The sequence below is a fragment of the Neodiprion fabricii genome, chromosome 3 (assembly GCF_021155785.1).
Source record: "Neodiprion fabricii isolate iyNeoFabr1 chromosome 3, iyNeoFabr1.1, whole genome shotgun sequence".
NCBI lineage: Eukaryota > Metazoa > Arthropoda > Insecta > Hymenoptera > Diprionidae > Neodiprion > Neodiprion fabricii.
The window spans coordinates 3,627,772-3,650,744 of NC_060241.1; the positions used below are offsets into that span (position 1 = coordinate 3,627,772).

At 38.3% G+C, this 22,973-nt stretch overlaps 2 protein-coding genes and 1 long non-coding RNA gene across 5 annotated transcripts in view; 1 reads left to right on the plus strand and 2 right to left on the minus strand.

Annotated features, from left to right (window-relative positions):
• Positions 1-22,973, plus strand: part of LOC124178573 — a 66,751-nt gene that overhangs the window by 37,300 nt on the left and 6,478 nt on the right. The gene's annotated exons all lie outside the window — the stretch shown is intronic.
• LOC124178569 lies at positions 1,881-4,291 on the minus strand. The gene is made up of 4 exons (XM_046562008.1): positions 3,908-4,291; positions 3,676-3,825; positions 3,250-3,607; positions 1,881-2,820 (listed from the first exon to the last, which is right to left on the minus strand). Exons 1-4 carry the CDS (start codon positions 4,060-4,062, stop codon positions 2,215-2,217), a joined length of 1,269 nt encoding a protein of 422 aa, XP_046417964.1. The 5' UTR covers positions 4,063-4,291; the 3' UTR covers positions 1,881-2,214.
• On the minus strand, positions 5,367-22,927 carry LOC124178566. 3 transcript variants are annotated; one of them, XM_046562001.1, is made up of 12 exons: positions 22,310-22,927; positions 14,841-15,145; positions 13,446-13,600; positions 12,980-13,194; positions 12,467-12,611; positions 11,891-12,088; positions 10,932-11,304; positions 10,571-10,751; positions 10,303-10,466; positions 9,400-9,603; positions 8,402-8,569; positions 5,367-8,002 (listed from the first exon to the last, which is right to left on the minus strand). In XM_046562001.1, the coding sequence occupies exons 2-12, from the start codon at positions 14,935-14,937 to the stop codon at positions 7,371-7,373; spliced, it is 2,532 nt and encodes an 843-aa protein (XP_046417957.1). In that variant the 5' UTR covers positions 14,938-15,145; positions 22,310-22,927; the 3' UTR covers positions 5,367-7,370. The 3 variants fall into 3 exon arrangements, with proteins under 3 accessions (XP_046417957.1, XP_046417958.1, XP_046417959.1); XM_046562002.1 differs by lacking the exon at positions 22,310-22,927 and adding an exon at positions 15,680-16,118; XM_046562003.1 differs by lacking the exon at positions 22,310-22,927 and adding an exon at positions 15,530-15,642.

A 22,973-nucleotide genomic window follows, 5' to 3' on the forward strand; every position in this document is an offset into this window, starting at 1 on the left:
CGGAAAAGAAGTCTTGTGTAAAAACTGAAACGATCAGAGGTGAAGAATTAGAAAAATTAAACATTAAAAACTGAAAGATTTTTATAAACTCTTATCGACGGGTAGGTTGAAATCATTTGGACAATATTTTTTCATCGATCTGAACATTTGACTCGAGAGTGACATCAGACGCCGACTTTATTGAACTGAGGGTGAAATGAATAGATTAAACCTCGTTAAACTTACTGCTCCAGATTTCTGCCGGCACTAATCGGTTTCATTCAAACACTTCACCGCACGTCCGTTCTCGTTACCAGGTTCGTTTCTAATTTTAGCTATCGGTCGCTGTATACTAGTTTGAGTTTGGAATATTTTATATAATTTTTTTCATTTTTCATTCGGGAATCTCTTCCAGAAATGATAATTTTCCAAGTTTCTTTTTGAGCGTAGAAATGTGTTTGTGATTTTTAACAACTTCAATTACGATTTATTCCAAAATGGTGGCAGGTTGAATTTCAATCAATTTTCGAAAAAATTGCCAACTTGAAGAGATTGGCAAAAAAACGGTAAAAAAAAAAATTCAATCAATTCCTGCATGTAAATTTGGAAATATGTTTGTAATCAGAGTTATTGGTAAAAGATTGAAAATATAATTAACGAATAAAGCTGGATTCAAAGTACAAAAATTCCGTTTCGCAGAGTGTACAATTTTTCTCGACAAGAAATTCAGACTACGAATAAAATCGCGTTTCTAATGGCGTAAGATCGCAACTGCCAAAAATGCGAATTTAGTATCGAAAGAGCGTATAATATTTCTTTTTTTTCACCATTCGCTCTTAAAATTATTAAAACGTATCAAACGAAATCAAGCGTTTGAAATCATAAAAGGCAAATGGTCGTATGACAGGCAGATATGACCATTTTTCATTAATAATTACATGAAAAAAAAAAAACGATCAAAACAGAAGGGCGTAACTGCCAATTTTTTTATTTATTTTTTTTATTTTGTTGCACATACCAGCACGTACGAGCTTTTGCTTTTAGTTGATGAATTAACACTCGAATCCAAAAAAGTAAAAAGAAAATATAATCGGTTGAAAACATTTCATAAATTTTAAGATACAGACATACTTTGAATTATTCTAAATGTAAATAGTAAAATATGTAAATTCAAAGACATTCCCTTGGTTGAACTTTTCCCTGAAAAATCTTAGAAAAGGGTGAAAAGGACGATCATATATTAAACTGCTCTTGAAAGCGTAAGACCATTTTCATGGAATTTCTCTTCGGCTCGAAGTTCAAGGCCAGAAAATCGAGCCTCTAAGACTTATTGGGTCATTTACTTGTCCAATTAGCCAGTGAACTTGTCGACCTGCTCGTGGCTCGTGGATTTGACCAGCACATGGGGACCAGTTAGATGCTCCATATATCGAGGCTCGATACCTTGGTACGTTGGAACAGCTGATTAGCGATCACAGCCAAGTCCCGTTGAAACACTACTCTAAACACTGACGATAATTGGTCCCAGAACTCGGCCGTTGGGACGACACGAATTCTGTTAGGCGAGGACCTCGGCTGCGAAGCAGCGGGATTGACGTTGCGAGAATCGGCGTCATCATGGTCCCAAAATCGTGAAAGATCGAACCATGCTCAAATGGAAAAATCAATCGCTTTTCATGACACGCCAATGACGGTCCCCTTGATTAATGGTTTAGAATGAGAGTGATCCAGTTAATACACTGTCTGATCGACCAGGACCTTTTTCTTCGGTCTTATTTCTGGCATAACGACAGTTTCAAAATCTATGTAGAATCTATGGTGATTATCACGTAGGTTTGATTGGTCGTTGAAACAGCTGAATAGAGATGATTGGGTGACGGTGAGAGATTGATTTGATTGTAAGTGTAGTAAGGAATTTCTTTTATTGGTTTCGTCGACGATATATACATGTTACAAATTTTGGCTAATTATTATACAAATTAAAAAAGAAAAAAAATATAAGGCTTAACCTACGTACAGCGGTACAGTAGACAGAATATCGTACCCTGTGCATTTTCGTATTTTTCTCCACTAGACAGCCGAGATGCGAATAATTCTTGACCACGTCAAGACTTGGTCGCAAGGGGGCTCAATTGGAGTGACGAGAAAGTCAGAGCGAGAGGAATTTTCTCGTTCTGACCTTCCTACGACAGTCTCAAAACTGGTAATCGAACCGAACACTTAATCCAACTGGCGCTACGCCTTCTGGGCGAACCTCTTCCCGGCCGTCTCAATGCCCTCGAGTACCTTTACGGTAAGGTCGAGCCACCCAGGGGAGTCGTTGCTCCTGCTTTGAACGGCGGAAGCGAGAGCGTGTGGGAAGTTGATCTTGTGCCTGGCGATGCTCTTCAGTATGAGAGCAGCGATGTAGATGATGAAGTATATGCTGAAGTAGAGCGGTACGTACCACAGCTTCTTACCGACGAAATAGTACGAGTACGGTCGCTTGTTCAGACGCTGGTCCATCATTTCAGGCTCCGGTGTCGTGTGGTCGTCCGGTATATGGTCGTATATTATGTCGTGGTGGAAGTCGTGTCCGTGGTCATGATCGTGGATGTACGGATCGTCCGCGAACGCTGGGTGATCGTAGTGACCAGCGTATTCCACTGGCTTTGGCGGTACCGAGCCTCCGTATATCGGACCCGAACCAAAGTCCGAGGAATGGATCTCGCTGCTGAGTTCAGGGTCCGAGGAGTGGTGGTCATGGTCATGGTCGTGATCTTGATCGTGATCATGGTCGTGGTCAGGGTAATCCGCTGGCGGTCCGTACGGAATCGATGGCGAGTCGTATGAACTCGGAGCCTGTGTTCATTCAGGGAAAAAACGTTTTTCTGTCATTCATTCATCGGTACCTCGAGATGTATTCGATATCTGAGTAGTTCGCGTGACTAGATGCTTCAGTCTACGTCATAGCGACGAGTTACCATAATTCGGGTTCACCTTCGTATCAAATCTCATCAATCCGAACGGTCAAAATCCGGAATAAATACTTTCAAGCTTCTCACGTATCTAGGATTCTTTGTCTCAATTACTGTACAACAATCTCTCATCACGGATTACTATCAATTGAACCTACCGATCGTTCTGATCTCTGAGATCCGACCGAATTTTCGATTTAGATCTACACTCACACCCAGAAGATTTTCCCCCAACGGAACTAGTCCAGAGTGTCCAATACTAAGTTTCACCTTCATCGACTAGTGTATTTGCTCTAAAATCCAGTCAACTCACCTTCGGCATCGTGTCCGGCGGTGAATAGCTGTCCATGGACATGGTCATTGGCTTGACGTCCAGGTAACTCGGGGGTTTGTAGTCATAGCTACCCGGAAAAATGGGTGAAGAGTATCCCGGCCCTGTGGAGGCCGAGCTGCTGGATGCGCCCGAGTCCTGTGAAGCTGAACCGGATGGTCCGGAAGAAGACGAAGAAGACGAAGAAGACGATGAACTGACCATCGGCTTTGTCCGCATTGCGTTTCCGTGAGCGATGTCATGCTCGAATATTGCCGGAGGATGGAACCTGTCTTGGGCCCTGTTTCGACCCGCCTGAGAGTCCAGACGTGCCAGCATTTCCTCGTCGAGAGTTGAATACCTGAAAAATATGAAACGTGTGTCATTTTTGTGAGGAATGAAGGCAAAAATTGCGGTCAGTTTACCGACCTCTTTGTGGTTGGATAATCCACGGCTTCTCCTTTGTGCAGTTGAGGAATTCTTGGCGGTACGTAGACAGGCGAAACGGTTATGCTGACGTCGGATCCACTTCGACCCTCCGAAACTTCGGCTTTCGTTTTGTTGCTCGTTGATAACGTGCTTTAACAAAACGAGGATGTTCAGTGACAAGCCGATGTCGGGCTCTGGTTAGATGCTGCAATATTATAATATCGGCGCTTACTTGATCAGCCATGTCAACGATCCGCCGAATCCACCCTGAGTATTGTTCGTCTCTTCTCCGTTCTTGGTCACTTTTGCGTAGGTTGTTATGTCCGGCAGGTTTGCAGAGGTCGCAAGCCCGAGAGCGAGGGCCAAGACGAGAACCTGACGTTTCATCTCAACGGTTATTCATCTAAATGACCAGACGAGCCCCGTTGCACCTCATATATAGACTCGTAACTGTACCTGACACGCGTCGGTGGCAATTTTATTGTCCGTCTGTAAAGTCAATGAGTCTCACATCGCGTTTTAGTCAGCCATTTTTATTTCCTGACTTGTGTCTCGACAAGCAGGAATCGAAAACAGTGGAAAAACCCTTGGGCTCGTGATTTTCGATGGTCTCACGTTTTCCGTCCCTCAACGCTTTTCCGAAACGACCGATAAACGCCTGGCGCTTTTCAAGTGTCAAAAGATTTTCTTCAATGTTAAAGAGACGCTAACTGGGGTCAAATTCTTACGACAAAAATCCTTCTAATTTCTTTGACAAACTGTAACACACCGTTACGAGCATTCCGAAACGTTATTATAGATCCAAACTTACCAAAGTGAGAATAAACTTTGGACTTTGGCCCCTCCTCTCATTGATGCGTGTAAAATTTTATAGGTTTCGGAAACGGAACATTCGTCGCACGTTCTTCGTACTTCCTTGTTAGTTGTTAATTTGCCCCATATTTCAATGACATTGCAGAGGGCACGGAAAACCGTGACGAAAAAAATCCTAATTCTGAATTTTTGGCCTTTAGAATCCGGATCTTTGATAAAGATGATTAAGGAGTGGGGGTACAGCTTGAATGGTCTAAAAGCATGCCTGTTTTTGGAAGTGTTTTTTATTTTTTTCAAAGAAAATGAAAACACATTTTTTCATTGAAATTAACAACAAAATGGCGGCATGGCGCGTACAAGTAACGAACGATCACGTTTTCAATTCGGTAGCGTAGATTACTCGGTCTATTTTCATCCGATCGACTTGAAATTTTGATACGATCTTCGAAAAAGTATTTATCGGTTCTACTTCGTGGCTAGATTTTTCAATCTCTATCCCAAAATTTTGGTATAAAATTTTTTTTAGCAGTTGATGGCGGAAAAATGAAAGTTTTTATCTATAATCGTACATAATTGAAACTAAATTTTTGTTTTTAATATTTAGGCTACGAGTTCGAACACGAAAAGGTGTTTTCAAGTGAAAAACAAAAATTTCCATCTGTTCCAACTCTGACAGTGATGTCAGAAGACGCGCCACCTCAAAAGCCACCGATTTCGGAGTCGTTCATTACTTATACGCGCCATGCTGCGATTTGGTTATTAGTTTGAATGAAAAAATTCAAAAATATTCATAAAATTATAAATAACAAAGCCCTGAAACTCGAATTGCCAAGCTGTACTCTCCGTTCTTCCTTAAAAAGCAGTTTTGGAGACGTGAGAAATTTTCCAACATTTTTTTATTCATCAACAGTAATTAATATATCAGCATGTGGTTAACAGTTGTTCGCAATAATTGCGACAGTGATTATACTAAAAGTACCGACATACACGTACAGTATTCGGTACATGATCTACAAATTTTGGGATACACAAAAAAGTAGCCTCGTTTCTTTCTAACTTACATCATCTAAATGCTAATCGCTAATATCTAAATGCAGGGGAGGCCTGGTCGACTCGTTTCTTACGCTAAATTAAATTTACTTTTAACGTTACTTTTATTATTACAATATTCACCCGCACCTTGCGTGCCTTAGTTTTACGTCTTAAATATCAGACCCCGGTCTCTCCCATCGCATTGTTTCCTGCTATGAAATCTCACTATTATGTATGCGTGTGCGACCGTTTTTACGTGCGATCCCAAGTGATTTGATCGAGTAATCTCTGATTACATTTTAATTTCTGCACTATCTTTGCGCAGTTTTTTGCACACGTTCAGGTATTTAGGTATTGTTAATCATTTTTTTTAGATCAATCGGGAGCATGAATGGAGGTTTTTTCGATCAAAGAAACCGACTACACGGATAGAAAAATATCTCAGCTTTTACATCTCCCGTGTTAAATATACGGACAGCAATTATTTGGATTTGAATCTGTAGCAACTGCGGCAAGATTTAAAAATCTGATAACGAGAGTTACAAAACCAATAGCTAAAGTTACAATTAGTTATGCTTAGGTACTTTTACCACAATTGGTGTAAGATTTGACTCGAAAAAAGTTTGTCTATGTATATTTACCACAGGGAATGTAAAATCTACATCACGTTATTTTCCGCGTACCAAAGTTGAAAATAGTACGAAAACTGGGTATAGAATATTCTTCCGGAAGCTTGTTTTGTTTTGTCATCATTTTTTCTTTGCCCCTTTTACAAACTAATATGATAGTTGTGAATAACATCTTCATCGTTATTATCATCAAGAAAAATATAAATAATGAAACATAACGTGTGTATCAAACGTCGATATAAATGATAACTCTATTAATATGCATATACCTAATTACTGTAATTATATACCTATCTATACTACCTACACGGTAAATAAAAATCACTTTACACTCATTCGTTTAATCGTATTTCAAATGTGTGCAGAGCTTATCTATAATTTATAACGTCTATACGTCGTCATTTTTATACTTTTTTTATATTACTATTTACCTGATGTCTCGCCTGATATTCACGCTTCGTGTGACGAATTCTGTTTTTTATAACGGTATAGAATAAAGGGTAATAAAAAAAATTAAGAAATACTTATCGCTAAAGTTCATCTATAAAAAAAATTCGCGAGTATGTCTACAACTGTTTTTGAATGACGTGAAAGTTACACCGGTTCTCAACGCCATCACCAGTTGGCGCTACCTTCGACATATTTGCCTTGAACTTGTTTGAAAATCACAGTCTATAGATCTTTATCTTATTCAATTTTCTCTTCGTTCTATCGCGAAGATTAAGCTTTGTGCTTAATATATCATCGATATAAACTTTTTTTTTTTTTTAAGCAGACCTGGTTGCCAAATATATGTTACGTTTTTTATTCGCAAAATCGACCGGGATCTCGTTTTAAAAATCCTCAGAAATCTTTTCTTTCTTTTCGGCGAATTGAACGATCTACACTAATCGGGTCTGAATAAATTGTGTTGCATAAATTGAAAACAAGGAGTCGCAAAAATCTGCATCGATCTTCACGTTCTAACCGAGGAGTTTTTTTTTTTGTACTCGAGTTTGTTACGGAGGTACGAATTTTGGTCGATACTATTTCGATTCGGGCTTGCAATCTGCGGTTTCGAATTCTTGATGTCTTAAAAATCACCGTTTGTGAATTCAACTAACGTCTATTGACGTATTTTTTTTTTCTTACTACATTCAACGATACTTAATTTTCTACTTTCTTCGAAAAACATATATTCACCTTTAACAATACGATCGTGAATTATCCCCGTAAATTAATTTATTTTCTATCATCGGGCTGCTTCTCGATCGTGACGTTGCACTTTCCCGCATCAACGTCTTCGTCCTCCTTGTCGTACGCGAGATTGGTACTTCCGTTTAGTGCGCCGGCGACCTTCAAGGCACTTCCGTCTCCGCTTTCTACGTCATCGGTCACGGACTCGTCCTTCCAGTCCTTGATCTCATTTCCCCCGTTCCTCTCAGCCTCGTCAATTTTCTCTATCCTGTCGAGATTCCTCGCGTTTTTAATCGCTTCGATTTCCTTAGCCTCGTACATATCTTGTTTAGTTTTTTCCGCGGTTCTTTCCTCGACATCCACGTCGTCAGCAACCGAAAACGCCTTGTTCTCCGAACCGTAGGATATTTTATCCTTTGCGAATATCACCCCCGATTTTTCCTTCGGTTCGGTTTCAGCTCCCGTCTGCGACTCGCCCTCTGCATTTTCAACCTTCTTCGGCTTCTTTTTCACTATATCGTTGCCCTCCACCTGCGGTCGCTTTCTCAGGTAAAGCGCATTGAACAGGAAATACACTATACCGGTCACGAGCGACATCCCTGAAAATATTTGGTACGTTGGCCGCGTGCCGAAGGCCTTCATCAGGTAGCCGCCTATCAGACTCCCTGATCCTTTGCCTGAAAAAGTTCGTTTCGACCGTTTAACAAATGTAATTTTTCGGTGTAACATCTCTTCGGGAGTTTATCCTACCGAACACATCAAAGGAAGAAATTTGGTTTTTTCACATTTTTTTGGCGAATAATAAAGTGCAATGAATTGCGAAGAAGCGACAAATCCGCCTGTATGTAGGCAATCGGCTTTGCACAGGCTTTATGTATACAGGCAATATAAACACACCAAAGTGACGTAAGTTGCCTAAAAATAGGCGGGTTCGTCAATTTTGTCTTTCAAGTCTTACGTTATGCGTAATCTCGCTACAGAAGCTTCGAAGATAAAAAAAATCAGAGAGTATGTCAAACTTGAAGTTTGTCGAATCAGTGCCGCGAATTTATTATTATTCACAAACTTATGCTCACCAACACCGTAATAAAGCCCGCCTAGGAGACCTTGAATTGAGCTATCCGTCGTCGTTGTTGAAAGTTTCGCCGCGTAAGTAACGGCCGCTGTAAAACTCAGGGATGAAGTCACTGATTCAAGGGCTTCAAATATCAGGCACAGCCAGGGATTGTAGATCAGCGAGTATCCTGCGGAATTCATGTTGAAAAGACTGTAAAGGAGAATATAAGAAACCCGGATCGGTCGATTTTAACCCATATGACGAACGACCCGATGGATGAACCTTGTACACATCGGAAGGCACCATATTCCAGGGAAAAGAAACATCCCCGAATGTTGTAAACGATTCGAGAAGATGATTCGTTTTTAATAGTAATAATAATGCCAAAAAGTTGTTAGTAAATTGTTTTGGCAAAATATTTTTCAACAAACCTCCCGTGAAATTTTGTTTTATTTCACACAGAATGATTTCACTGATTTTTTTAAGTACCTGTGATTTTTTTTTATCTGAATATTCGGCGATTTCGATTAATTCCGTTTTTTAAAATTTCCTAACGCTTTATTTATGAAACTATTCGTTCCATGCCTCTAAAACTTCTCGAGTTTAATGTATAACCATTTACAAAAACCTATCCAAAAATTCTCAGAACCGGTTTTTTTTTTTCAAAATTGCCGAAAATTTCCAAAAAATTCATAGGTATTTATAAGAATCAATGAAGATATTCTATATAAAATAAAACAAATTTCACTAGAGATTTGTTGAATAAATTTTCTTTCCAACAATACATCAACAACTTTTTAGCATTATTGTTATTAAAAACGAATTATCTTATCGACTCGGTTATGACTGATTCATTTCAGATTTTCATCTCGTGGCAAAGTGTTCGATATTCTCACCGAGACTTACTTTTGGTTGCAAATATATCCGTCCGATAAGACCACAAGTATCGACTTGTATTTCGTAAATAAATTTACAAATTTGGAATTAAGGTAATTTATTGACAATTGTAACACTCACCTAAGAGCCGTACCGCGTAGAAAATGAAACCGATGAAAAGTACATTCGCGTGACCGATTTTTTCAATTATCGGACCGGACATGACGAGCAGTGGAATTCCCGCGAGGCCACCGACCGTTATCGTTATCCCCATGAGCGATCTCGAGCCCCCCAAGTCCTGGAGGAGCCAGAATAAAAAGGACTCGATGTAGCCCCATGCAGTTCCTAAAGACAGGCGCAACAATTTTAGGTGGAAAAACATGTTTCAAGGGTGTGCCGTAGGCGATATAAAAGTTATGGCACACTACTGATTATCCAATGAATTTTTTCCGGATTCTCGGATCAAAACGATCCCGATATTTGAACGGTGGGAAATGTCAACTGCAGCAAATCACCCGCTCTCTACCTCTCGAATTAAATCTGAACATTTATACATGTGTATGTTACATTTATATATATATATATATTTATATATTTATATATATATATACATATATCGGTGATGCACTCGTCGAGCATTCAATGCATTATAATTTGTCCAATCAGTTGTGCGTTAAAGCGAGACGGAAACCGTCGTCGTTGATCGTTGCGCAATTTCCGGTTATTATTGTCGCCTTGGTGACGTTTTGTTGTGTCACGGTCGCCGGGATGCGCGAGACTGCGAATGCTGTTAACTTTCAAACGTAATCGGTATCCCGATTCCGACGATCAATCCTTATACACCAGTCGTAATTTAATTCTATCGGCTGCGATTAACAAGGTCCCGCAAAGCAATTGAGGAAGAAAGCGCAACGTTCAGTTACTTTTCTTACCAATTAATCAGCCAAAATTTAATTTCTGAAAAACTTGACTCGTGGTCAAGAAAGCTGAGTCAACAAGCGTGTCTTTCAATCGCTTGGACTCCACTTATGACGTAATGCGTACCCAGAACAAAGCAAGCTATGAAGAGCGCGACGATTTCGATGTTTTTAAGAACGCTCATCACGTCGCTGACGACGTTATTGGCGGGAGATTTGAATTCCAAATTTATCGTCAGCATGAGCAAACCGGAAATGATTTTTAATCCCGCGTACAGGTAGAAGGCCGGTCTGAAACGGAAGGAAAAAAAGGTGTAACAGAAAATAGGGCGGCTCTTTTTTTTTCACTATCTACAGTTCGGTTATATCGATATTTAATTATTCGAAATCCGCACCTGAAATCCGTATATTCTTTTCCGCTGCTAGCGTAGTCTATCAAAAGCCCTGAGAGGAGAGACGATATCATTCCACCTATCGTTCCATATATCCTTTGCAGTCCGTAATCAGCTTTCTGATCCCTCAAAATCGCTATAACCGCTCCTTCGAACATCGCGAATGCCGTTCCACCGATCATACCTGTAAACAAATAAATAATTTGCAGATCCTCGAGTCCTTTTTTTTTTTTTTTTCTTAAATATTCTTCAAAATCTACGTCCAAAACCATTTCATTCCAAAGTTTAACGGTTGTTTTCCAATGCTTTATACGTCTTAATTTTATCAATCTTTCTCTCTGAATCTTCTTCTCGCTGAACTTACCGATGAAAACCCTGATCGCAAGGTACAGCCAAAATGTCAAACTGACGTCGTACTCGATCTGCGTGTTCATGTTAGAACAGACATCCTTCCTTGGCGCTGTAACGACGCACCTTTTGCTGCATCCGTCGATGACCAACGACTTGTAGACCTCATTGCCGGCGGTGTAATTCACCAACGGTACCGTAAGGACGACTCGCTGATCCTTCCGGTCAGGATTGGTGCAATTTGGTCTTTGGAAACCGGGTTTCCCCGTCCAAGATATCGCCTCACCCAAGTATCTCCGTTTCGCTTCCAGCGTGTCTATGTCAGTGGCGTTCAAAAGCCTCAGCGTCGAATTGTAGTTGTGATAATTGACATCTCTGCTTTTGTTTCCCTGTTCAGAAACAAAAATAACCGAATTAGAATGAAATAAAATTAAAGAAGAACAATCAACACGGCATGACAACCGCAACAATAACAAGATTCGCTAATGGCAATGAATAAAGCTACAAGATTAGGGTTGGAATATCCCGGAACACAACGATCATTCATATTCGCATTTATCTATTATGTACCATGACTCGGCGATTTTGTTTTGCATAAATAAAAATGTCGAATCATCATTGCGTATTTGGCCGTCTCGATCGTCGTTGCTAGAGTGGCACGAGAAAGCGGCGTGTTTCACGGATGATTTAGGTCAGGTTTTAGGTGTTTAGGTTTTAGGACTCTTAACGATTTTACTGGTCTCTTGGTAGCGGAACATTTCTTCAAATCAGGAACTTGATGAGAAGTTGTACAGAGTCCGATCTTGGTACGTTGTTGCGAGAGGTTTTATTCGATTACTCAAAGTTTTTTACGGTTGAATTACAATTTTCTACCATGTTTTTGGTGTAAAAGTTTAAAACATCGATAATGGAAGTATGACACATATTTCTTCCTCACGTGAAAAATTACTCGAAAGTAAGTCCCCGGTCTCTCACCTTGTTTCCGAATCGTCCAAAGGAACACCGAGTCTCGTTTATCGTGGCGTTTGATTCTCTGCAGGTGAATTCGTAGAGTTCGCTCGTTGGAAAGAAGTAAGTACTTTTTGAGAGCTGCCTTATCGAGGTCTTGTAGAAATCATTGTTAGAAAGTAAACGATGCTCCCTCACGTCGTCTACCGTAGTTTTAATTACCGTCTGCAAAATTCAATCAAATTCACTGTCGCGCGTTACTTGTACTAAGTTTTTTTTTTTTTTTTTTTTTTTTAATTAAAAATTTTTTTTTATTTCTTCTACCGCACTTTGATCGCTTTCGCTTGAAATCCAACAATATGTAATTTGCGTTTCATAAAAATTCTCTTTCATTTCTACTCACTTCCCGAGAAACTAAATTATAACTTTCGAATAATCGCTTGCAGTTCACGCAGTTATAATTTTTATTACACGGATATCAATGATCCATAAAAAAAAACAAATCATATTCGACAAGACCACCGATGAACTTTAACCAATAAATACGGAAAGGAAATCTCGGTCGACTCTCATCTCGATAAATTTTTGAAATGTTATAATCACCTGTGGTAATTCGGATTTCGAAATCGTGTATTTATACGAAATGTTTGAACCCGTTGTAAGATCGTAATGCCTGACGGTGTATCCCCTGGATGTCAGGACTGCCTGTACCTCGGTGTCGTTGTGCAAATCGACGTGGCAAATGTACCTGCACGCAAGGCATATAATTTAGCGGTATGGGTAAAAGTAAAAACAAGAGGTTGAAATAAACGAATAAACAAACGGCAATAATAACATGTCGAAGATATTCGATTTTTTACATTGCGAAAAAAATGATACGTACATGCGTTTTGATGTATGTATTATTAGGTGAAAAAAATTATTTACACCAAAGTCAACAATAAATAACAAAATTATAGCAGGACGCACAATTACTCGAATTATTCTTTATCCGTTTAATTGTTTCTTGTATATATATATATGTATATATATATATATATTTTCTTTTTTTTTGATTCTTCATGTTTCGTAACGCGAGCATGTTTTACGCAAATTTAGTGCTTTTCTTTCACATACCCGCAGCTTTCTATTCGCGTAGCGATTTCCGGGGCGAGTTTTGTATCGCAGGGGTGTACCTGGCTCATTGTGTATACGAGATCACCGTTCGATCCCGGACAGCCAAGGTCCATTACAATCCTCTCGGGAAATCGGACAGTCACTCTTCCTACGGGTACAAGAAGCAGTAGAAGGGCTGCTCCTCCTCCAAGGGATGAAAACAGGGACAGCAATATCTGCGGGTGCGAATAGGGAGGGAATTTATCGCGAGGTTTAATTGGTTTTTCGGGTGAAACGTGTTCTTGAATAATAATCAGAAGTTTGAAGAATATTTTTTCAATTATTCAAACGTTCAGGGACGTGAGGAAATTGTTGAACACATAAAAGTTTAAATACGGATAAAAATTGATTACTAAATATTTGGCAAGAAAATTATTTACGGCTGACGGCCGATCGTATTGAAATTAATAATCATGCGAACGCGTACCTTGAAGTTTCCGATTCTGTCGGCTATCATGCCGGCTAAAGGTGGCATTACTATTGCCACCACAGGTGTAACTGCGCTCATTATTGCTGTTTCTTCGACGCTTATGCCCAGCTCTCGCATGTGGATTGTCAGGTAAGGATAAAGCACGTACAATGCTACGAAGAATTCATCAATTTGTTATCAAGTTCGAGCCGAAATCTTGTGTAAAATTCGAATACGATAATGGTGATAATAGAAAGTGATCGACATTGTCATTTAAATAACAAATAACCGGAACTCTATTTGAGATAGCGAAAACAAAAAAGATAAAAACCTAATCGCAAGGTAAAAAATTTTGAACGAACTTTTTTTTTGTTGTATATTTGTTTGCCATTTTTCGACGGAATTTTTCCAGCGTTTTGTTTGCTCGATGACTCATTATCGACAGTTCTCATATACGTCACCAGATTCAAGTGTAAATGATTCAGACGTGTCGCGAATTAATTGCTGTCAAACGGTACGTAGGCTAGGTTTAAACGAGTGTGTACTTATAAGTTGAGTAAAATATTCGTCTGGAGGATACCGCGTACAATGGGAATTAATTTAAATTTATTAACGAATTATCGATAAGTTTGAGGACCAACTGAAGTGTCGTTTCCTGTAAATTTTTGTAAATCCGCCTGAATTTATGCAACACGGGATACACTTGACCAAAACTCGCCAAAATTTTGACAATCAAAAATACAACACGGCATAACAAATTGCATAATTGCAGGAGTATTTTGTTGAGATGCTCTCCGGATTGCATAAATGCAGGCGAATTCATCGTTCGATAAATTATTATCCAACTCTGATTTCCGTCAAATGACCTGGTATATCCTGAGGATATTATTCGAAGGTGTTCAATGGTGTTTGTTTTTTTGTTTATCGTTAATTTTTCTCATCTACTAATTCGGGGGATAAATATTATGTAGAAACACCTTGAGGCGGATTAAGCAAAAATATATTACGTAGGTTTACCAACACATGCATTATAATTGTAAGTACTCAGCCGCCTTCCGCCTACGTCTCAAGTACATAAAGTAACGTTCATATATCGTGTTGTACCACGGGATTTGATGCTGCTGTCGGTGAATTATTATGAAGATGATTGAGCACTAGCCTCGGGCCTTTGCGTATTTTATGTTTATTTTAATTCTCCGTTGTGCTCTTTGTACATAGTAAGAAAATTCAAATAGGACGATCGTAAATGGTAATGACGGTAAAAAAAAAAAAAATGGCGAACAATATTGTTTTCGCATTCTGAATCTTGCGATTCGTGAGTCTTTGTAAAAAACTTTAAATCTTCGTCTATACGATTTGTGTAATTACTGTTCCACGTAAGTTTACATTATATCATCAATATTTAATACGTACTCGCTGCCTGAACGAAAAACAACAGCTTCAACGGAAGTAACTCCTTGTGCCGGAAGTCGGTGATTATTCGTCTGAAGAAACTCCTGAGCAGCATCATTTTGCGGTTTTTTATTATTATCACGATGTGAAAACAACAACAACAGCAATCAGAGTAAAAGTAACAAAAACTTGAACAAAAATACTAGAAAAGTTCAGGGGAATACTGAATCGTTAGGGAAAAGCTTCTTTTCCTTTCCCTCAAGGCTTTCCAACACTTGCGTTGATTTTTCCTCCGACTACCTCATGGCAAAAATATCTGGCTCGATCTGAAATCAAAAGAGACAAATCGATGTCACATATTACGATGCGGTGATTGAATTTCCTCGTGTTAAATTACACGCTTCGATCACTTTTTATCGGTTGTTCAATTCATCCTTAACATTTTTCGTCATTTGAAATTACGCAGTAAATTGATCCGACCAATTGATTTAATTGTTACCCTCGCATAGAAAAAAAATTAATAAATATCAAAAGTAAGCAATTTTGATCTATAGAATTCTGCAATTGCAATATCGACGTGTTTGATCTAAAAATGTCCGAACATTTGCGAAGGTTTAATAATAAGCCATCTTCTCTATTCGATAATCACAAATTAACCATAAATTTTTATTTCTATTATCGATTCCATTTTGCGACAATCGTCCTGTCACCTTTTCTTTCATAAACTGCGAGTAGTATTCGATCTTTGCGCACAATTTCGCACAGGATTTGAATGAAGAAAAATTGCTTGTTCTTTACTCGAAGAAAAGCGAACGAAACTAGACGTGATAAATATATAGGCATGTGCCTCGATGATCCACCTCCGACTGGCCTCCGGACTTTAAATCACGTGGCCATGGCAGTATAATTCTTCACGATGATCGCCATGCCAGGCGCAGTTATTGTCACGAGTTTTCAATGACCCAGACATGAATGGCTTTCTACAGCCAATGACCCTGGTGGTTGGTAATGCTGTGTGACCCTCGTGCAAATTATCCACCTTTACATAACCGAGACGCACCTTCAACCGTCGTGTTATGCAGCTCATCGATCGATGATTTATCCCCAACTATTATTGCATCCATGCTCTTTACCAGCTACCAATAATAACCATCTACACGTCCACTTGCAGTTTCGAAATAATGACCATGTCCCGATTAGCTTTTTAAACTTCTCCTTTCTTCCGCGCAACTGATTTGGAATCGATGATCGATTCCACTGTGCGTGCTTAATTGTAAATCACTTTGGAATAATTTAATCGAATTATTAAAATTTTATGGTAAAAAAAAAAAAAAAAAAAAAAACATCAACGATTTCGAAAATACACGGACACGTTTACATTTGATATTTCTTACGGAGGAGCGCGTGATTTATTTTTACTTTTTTTTTTCTTTTTTGTTTTTCTTTTATTCGAACAAGTTATGCCGATGCACGTGCTGCTGCAGCATGGCTAATCGTAAATCTTGCTAACATCAATGTCACATGTGTATACCATTCGCAATGGCAAACGTGCCGTATGCCTGTAACCAGATCCCTTCAGATTCTTATGGACTTGCAAATTAAATTCAAGACATAATAGTTAACCAACAGCTGTCCCAACATCTCATTCTTATACTTGTAATTTTCTGCAAAAATCACATCTGTCATATGTATACATAAAATTATTCGCGATGTTGCGTGGATTAGAAAAAATCTTTACAAACATCGGTTTGATCAGGTTGATCAATTGAGATGTAATAATAACAACAATAATAGAGTTGAAACCGTATAAAAATTTTCACGCACTAATCTCTAATCACTTTTCTTTCATTACAACCTACGATTTCCTCGCAATTCTTCTTTATTTACCGCGCAGAATTTCTCCGCGTCATTTTTATTGTACGTAATAGCGAAAGTATGCAGTTTCATTATTGAATATCAAATGTTTGATATTCTGCCTTCGTTGAAATCTGAGATACGTACATATATTTCTGTTGCAATGACGAGGGTTAAGCCGCTGTGTTTTTCGAATACCGAGCGATGTTTGTTATCGGCTTTCACACTTCTTACGATCATACGTGTATCATACCATAGAAAATCGTGCATCATTTCCGGACCGACGCGACGGGGGAAAATAAAGGGAGAAATTTTATAAATATGAAAATCGCAGAAAATTGGGTGAAAAGTTTTTTTTTTTTGTTTTTCTTTTCTTCCTTCTCGATAAGAAAATTTTTACAACCTACCTGTCAGGTGTGCTTTTATGTTGATTAAACGAGAAAAATAAGTCGCGTTGCTTAATCTAATCATCGCGCGTTATTTCTACGAGTTCTCAAGACCTTGTTCGTGATTTGTTGAGTGTTAAACTAACGTCTTCCGTCTTCCTGAAATTCCACAGTGTTGCGATACGACTATGGTTTAACATCGTTTGCACAAACGCTCGGCGAGATTTTTCTCCGAGAAAGAGAAAAATGAGAGAATTAAAGACCGTGCGGTTGACCAATACAAGATACTTCGGATTCTATTGTAATCATACGTGTTTTCTTTTTTAAATATCAAAATACCGATCTCCGGTTCATAGATATCTGCACGTATTTCTGTGAAATATTATGCAACATGTGACCAAATCACGCAGAATATTTTGTCCGCAGAAAAGAAAAGACAAGAAAAATTGTCACCCAATCGAGTACTATTTTAGAAATATCTAGATTCTTATTTTCATCAACGTAACGTATATAACATTTACGATTTCCGAGTCTCATGTCGATCATTTATAAACGCAGCTGAGACTCGAATGGGCCTAATTTTTATGCAACTGACAAATGGTATCTAATATATTATAACCGATGGGTCCGAGTCGAAAGTGAAACGCCCGTGTTACCTTAAATTAAATACGTCACGTGGACGTTAAATGCGAAGGTATATAGTTAGACAGATAGTTGGACAGATAGATAGATACATGGATAGATGGTACAGTAGAACGTCTGAGTCCGAACCAGTGTCACTGGGCCCAATTATCCATTTTATCCGGTTACGTTTGTCTTGTGACTCGGATATTTCTCGACGCTCGAGTACAAGGATGTACAAACCCGTTGAAAATTCACCTGCGCGATCATTTTGCCTGATTTTTTTTTATTTTCACCATTAATTCGAGATAGTGAATTTGTTTGAAAAAACAGTAGCACAGATTTCAAGTGAATAAATCAATCAAGTAACGTTGTATTAATTTTTATTAATCCTGACTTTGCGATAGTTTGCTTTATAGTTGTTAGATTATCTTTTTTTACACCTTCTCCGAAAGAAAGTGACGCGATGTTTGTACATACTTTCGGGATAGATTCTTTAACTGGCATGATTAATTCGAGAAACCAGTTTTCCTCTGCGAGTGTCTAAGGAATTATAAAAATGTGTAAAAACAAAAGTGTGATCGTATCGTAGAAAACAAAACCGGAGTGAAATGATGAAAAATTTACGTACGAGTCCAAAATCCGTTGTGAAAAATATATTTTTCAAACATTTCACCGAACGTTATGAACGAGAAAAACAAAATTTCACGGTCGAATTTCGAAATTTTTGGTATTTATAACAGCACAGTTTGACGACGCGAAGATCGACCTTGTCTTCATTTGCCGGAATACGGCGGAAGTACGTTAAATAGAAGCGAGCAAATCAACCTTGTCGATTCGCTCGTGACACGAATCATAGAAAAATTCTCGCAATTACAATTGTTGGGCGTTTAAAAAAACGTGGATGAAATAAGGAAGATTTTTTACCATCTTCGGAAAGCGAAGGATTTATTTCAACGCGTTAAACGTATCGCGTCTGTATAATTAATTTGTTACATAAGTTGAATAGTAATTAATTGCCAACGAATTTGAGGCGAGGATCAAATGACCGAGAATTTTGACACTGGCAGCCAGGTGTTTGTAGAGACGTAAGTTCTGAAATTAAACGAGTCACATGCGATCGGTTCGTCGTACCGTTGCCGATACGAAATCCGTTACTCGTTACTGATCGTAAACTTAGCACGCGGAATTATATCAGGATTTCGATTGATGATTGATAGACGAAGATTGCGATCAAGGATCTGGGGAATCCCCGCGAAATGTTTTCGCTATTTTATTTCGCTCCACGAAGTAAAGGGCACTGAACCTCTCTAATATCCTTAGCCCACTTATTTGACATAAGTGAGCTTAGACGAAGATCTTCACTGGCGAAATTTTTCGCGCGTGAACTTAAAATTTGCGCTGCAAATTATATTCGGAATAGCGGAATTGTACTTTTTTTCCCTCCTGATTTTTGGTACATGAATAATACGAGGAAAAAACTTGAGATGGATGATAGCTAGTGAAACGAAAGCTGAAAGTGAACAGGATAAGATACTTCGAAATAGAAAAAAATAAATAAAAAAAAAACCGTGGTGAAACGATCAGCGAAAATATTTATTATACCGATCGATTCATTGACCGCCTAATAATTCGTACCATGTGCGCTGGATTATGCATGGAAATTAGGCATATCATTATTATAAACGTGATTGCGGATATCATTCTTATCGCATATCGAATAAACCGCTATACCCGTATTATAATTGTTATTGAAAAATTTCACGAGAGATGAATAATTCATCAAGTAACGTAGATACCTAATTTTACGACGCCGTGTCTTTCATTCTGCGATCATTCTGATCGACAGCCGTGTAATAACGTGTAATTTTTTAAATCTCATATCCATTAAATACGATCCTGTACGCGATGTGACAGTGAAGTCTGATCCTATCTACGATCTCGCGGATCATTGCAAATTTAATACCGCAAATCATTTCTAGTCAATGTTTGCGGTTTATTTAGCTCGAGGCAGATTTCATTCTTTAGGTACACGTCAATTTATATCATGCTGATCGAAAAATTTCTTGATCGATAAAAAGAAAAAAAAAAAGTACGGGACAGACGCGAATGTTGACGTTATTTTATCTATTTATTTATTTTTTTTTATTTTCTTCTACGTAGTCGGTCGTCCCGAAAAAAACTTGATTTTCTAATTCCAAAACCAATTACTCGGACATCCGACATGTAATACATAATACACTCTGTACGTAATCTTAGCACCGTATATGTTCATGTTTATTAACGTATATCTATTGCTAGTTAATTTACGCAGCGCGCTCATAGCCGGGAGATTATCTAGTCACATTCCTTTCTCTTTCACTTTGTGACTTCGGTTTATTAATTTTTATTTTCCAACATTTGACGCCACCGAGTTCATTGTCTCCGTGTGAATGTTTTCAAACCTTTCGTTTCTTTCGTTTTATTTTAATTATTTATCAACGCGTACGTGTTTCCCAATTTCAATTGCATCGAGCGACGTGTGATATGCGATAAGAGAAATCGATCGTATAAGATTATTTTTACGAGGTGATAATTGTTAATAAGATTTTCCCGAAATTGTAAATAACGATATGACGTGTTCTTTGAAAGTGAAATTTATTCATTCGTCGATTAATAAAATAATTATTGTTCGTGTAAAATTTAAGTAGAAGATTGTTTCCGAACATTTTTACCAACCGCAACTTGTTTTTGCCAAATTTTTTCGCCCGAGGTTTATTACTTTTATTTGTAAGGAAAATTGGTGATAAATTAGGTTTGTTTTCAAGTATTATTCTCGTGAATTATAGTATAACATGACATCTCCGATTTCCAGGTATTAATTTCGGATTTACAAGAAGAAGAAAAAAATTTTCAAACAAAAACTCGTTCCCGATGAAACAAGAAAAAAAAAAAAAAAAAGCAATTTATTTGACGGAGTCTTGATTTCAGATGGTCAAATCACTGAATCGATCGAGATGCAATACAGCTTTCTAGATAATTATGCGTATCCGATTGCGCCGTGACGTAGTTCGTTTTTATGGCGCCTCACAATTGTGCGAGGCAGCGTGACATTAAAACTGTAAATTGTTGAAACTCTTTCGACTGCGTTAGGATTTGAAAACGTTGATCAAACCACGCGGGTTTCAAACTTGAGTGAAATCTGCAGAGGCTGTATTTTTCTTCACCTTATTCCCAATGTTGGTACTAATTAGAATTTAGATTCATTCTTTCTTCTGAGAATTCATTTATCTCGCGGCTTTCTCGTCGAGAAAAGAACGAAACGAAAGATTTCGCAAAAATAAAATGAAAAAGAATAAACAATGCGCGGCTAAAGCTTTCGCGTGTATCACGAATGTACCGCAATTTATTATCGAACGATGTATAATCGATGGATTTGTTAACGGTTAAACCGTACCTATTGTAAGATATAATCTTGACCGTCCTTGACAATCAACAGTTAATTACCATAGCTGTATAATTACTGCTTTTGTAAAAATATTTTGCAACGAGTCTGTTGTTGAGTTTTAAATCAGATTCTCAACAAAATACCGGTACCTCTTAAACATAGCTTCGAAAATTTAAATGAATTGAATTAAAAAAATTCTAACGTCGGTAACGAAAATCATTGAATTGCGGGCACGTGATTGGCGAAAATTTGCAAATTTATACTTTGATCGCCCACGTGATTGAGGCCCTAATTGCAAAGTGGCGTGTTTGGTGCGACATCATTTTGGCTCCGAGTGCCTCGAAGTGCGAGGCAAACTCGAATATCCGGGGACCGTTAACGTTCATGGCAAACGAAGTGCGATGCGCGGTGAAAGGTTGAGCACAGCACGTCAATTTACCATACATTAAAACTGCAGTTTTTTCGTGTCTAATACCAATAAATGTTGGTCCACCGAAAGTAACGATAAAACGCGTGTTGCTTATCGCCGGAACAGCGTCTGATTTGAAATATGCAAGAATCTGTCAAAAGTAAGAACGAAATTTCGTCGCGTGTATTTGCGCGACCCGGAGAGAGGTCCGGCGTTTTGGTATTTCGACACCGATGGAGAACCGAGACATTTGACGTTGGTGAAAATTTAGGTCAATGGTACCACCGTAATATTCCACGTTAGTTATGTACACGGGTATTATTTTGCGCCATTCCTGCGGTATGTACAGTCAAAATCAACACGTCCCACTTGTTTTGTCGCAAATCATCGTTATTGACTTTACGTGTTTGAATCTGAATTATAATTTTTCGCGAAAATAAGTTTCGTTCGTGAATTTAAAATGTTTATTCGTCGATGATCGGTTTGAAGTGTTAACTTTATGCGAAATCGGCTCAAATCTGAGCTCGAGGCGGCTGTAAAGCCCGCCATCGATTCTCCTACGGGAACGCCAAGTGCCAGCGCCATCTGGCGGCGAGTTGTCGAACTACATTTAAATTTTTTTTATTTTTTTTCTTCTATTCTACACGATGCATGGTCTGTTTGCGTACGATAAAACTACCTCCGAAACGCTATTCGGCATTTTGATCGACACGAAACAATTGTATTACACCTTTTAAAGAGAAATTGTCATTTAATCAACCGTTTCAATCTGTAGGTAATTTTTCTCACTCACCCTTTTAATTTCATTATTAATCCACAGTTATCAATCGCATGCACTTTTACACACTATTCTTATACTCGCTACGAGTGCCGAGCTTGAATAAATATATTTGGCAAAAGTCGTTATTTTTTTATCATCAGTCTATTCCTGCGATTATTACACGCCGTTATAAAATCATTAAACAATATCCAATACCCCGTTACTAGAGAAGACTGGATCGTTAACGTTACTGATCGAATTGTAGGATATCGATCGCGCGGTTAGCAATATCAACGCACGAGTTGCATTATTTCGTTTCTAACTTTTGTCGAAATTTGATATTATCGAAAGATTGGTGATTGATTTAATTGTTTAAAAATTATCGACCACAGATCCTAAGTAAATTCGATTCGACTTGATTGAAATTTTTCACCTCGAAATCGGTAAAACAGTGAAAATTTCTTCCAAACGATACCTTTGTTGTAAATATTTATTTTTCTTTTTTTTTTTTTGTTTTTTATTATTTTTTTTCTCTTATTCTCCTTTCACAGTTCCTCCTTCACATCCCGCCAATCGGTGAATACAATTACCAGTGCAGAGTTCTGCACAGCGCGATGTCGGCCGCGTGACTGACTGTGAGTTACTTACTGACTACACATTGCTCGCACTCACTACCATGGCAGAGCTATTGTGCGAT

Excerpts from the sequence above, each read along its gene's own strand:
- LOC124178569 (XM_046562008.1), bottom strand. The coding sequence starts at position 4,062 with ATGAAACGTCAGGTTCTCGTCTTGGCCCTCGCTCTCGGGCTTGCGACC. Across the intron at positions 3,608-3,675 it reads GATTATCCAACCACAAAGAG|GTATTCAACTCTCGACGAGG; the intron begins GTCGGTAAACTG and ends CATATTTTTCAG. Across the intron at positions 2,821-3,249 it reads CGCCGGACACGATGCCGAAG|GCTCCGAGTTCATACGACTC; the intron begins GTGAGTTGACTG and ends GAATGAACACAG.
- LOC124178566 (XM_046562001.1), bottom strand. The coding sequence starts at position 14,937 with ATGATGCTGCTCAGGAGTTTCTTCAGACGAATAATCACCGACTTCCGG. Across the intron at positions 11,305-11,890 it reads TTGGACGATTCGGAAACAAG|GGAAACAAAAGCAGAGATGT; the intron begins GTGAGAGACCGG and ends GTTTCTGAACAG. Across the intron at positions 10,752-10,931 it reads TGCGATCAGGGTTTTCATCG|GTATGATCGGTGGAACGGCA; the intron begins GTAAGTTCAGCG and ends ATTTGTTTACAG.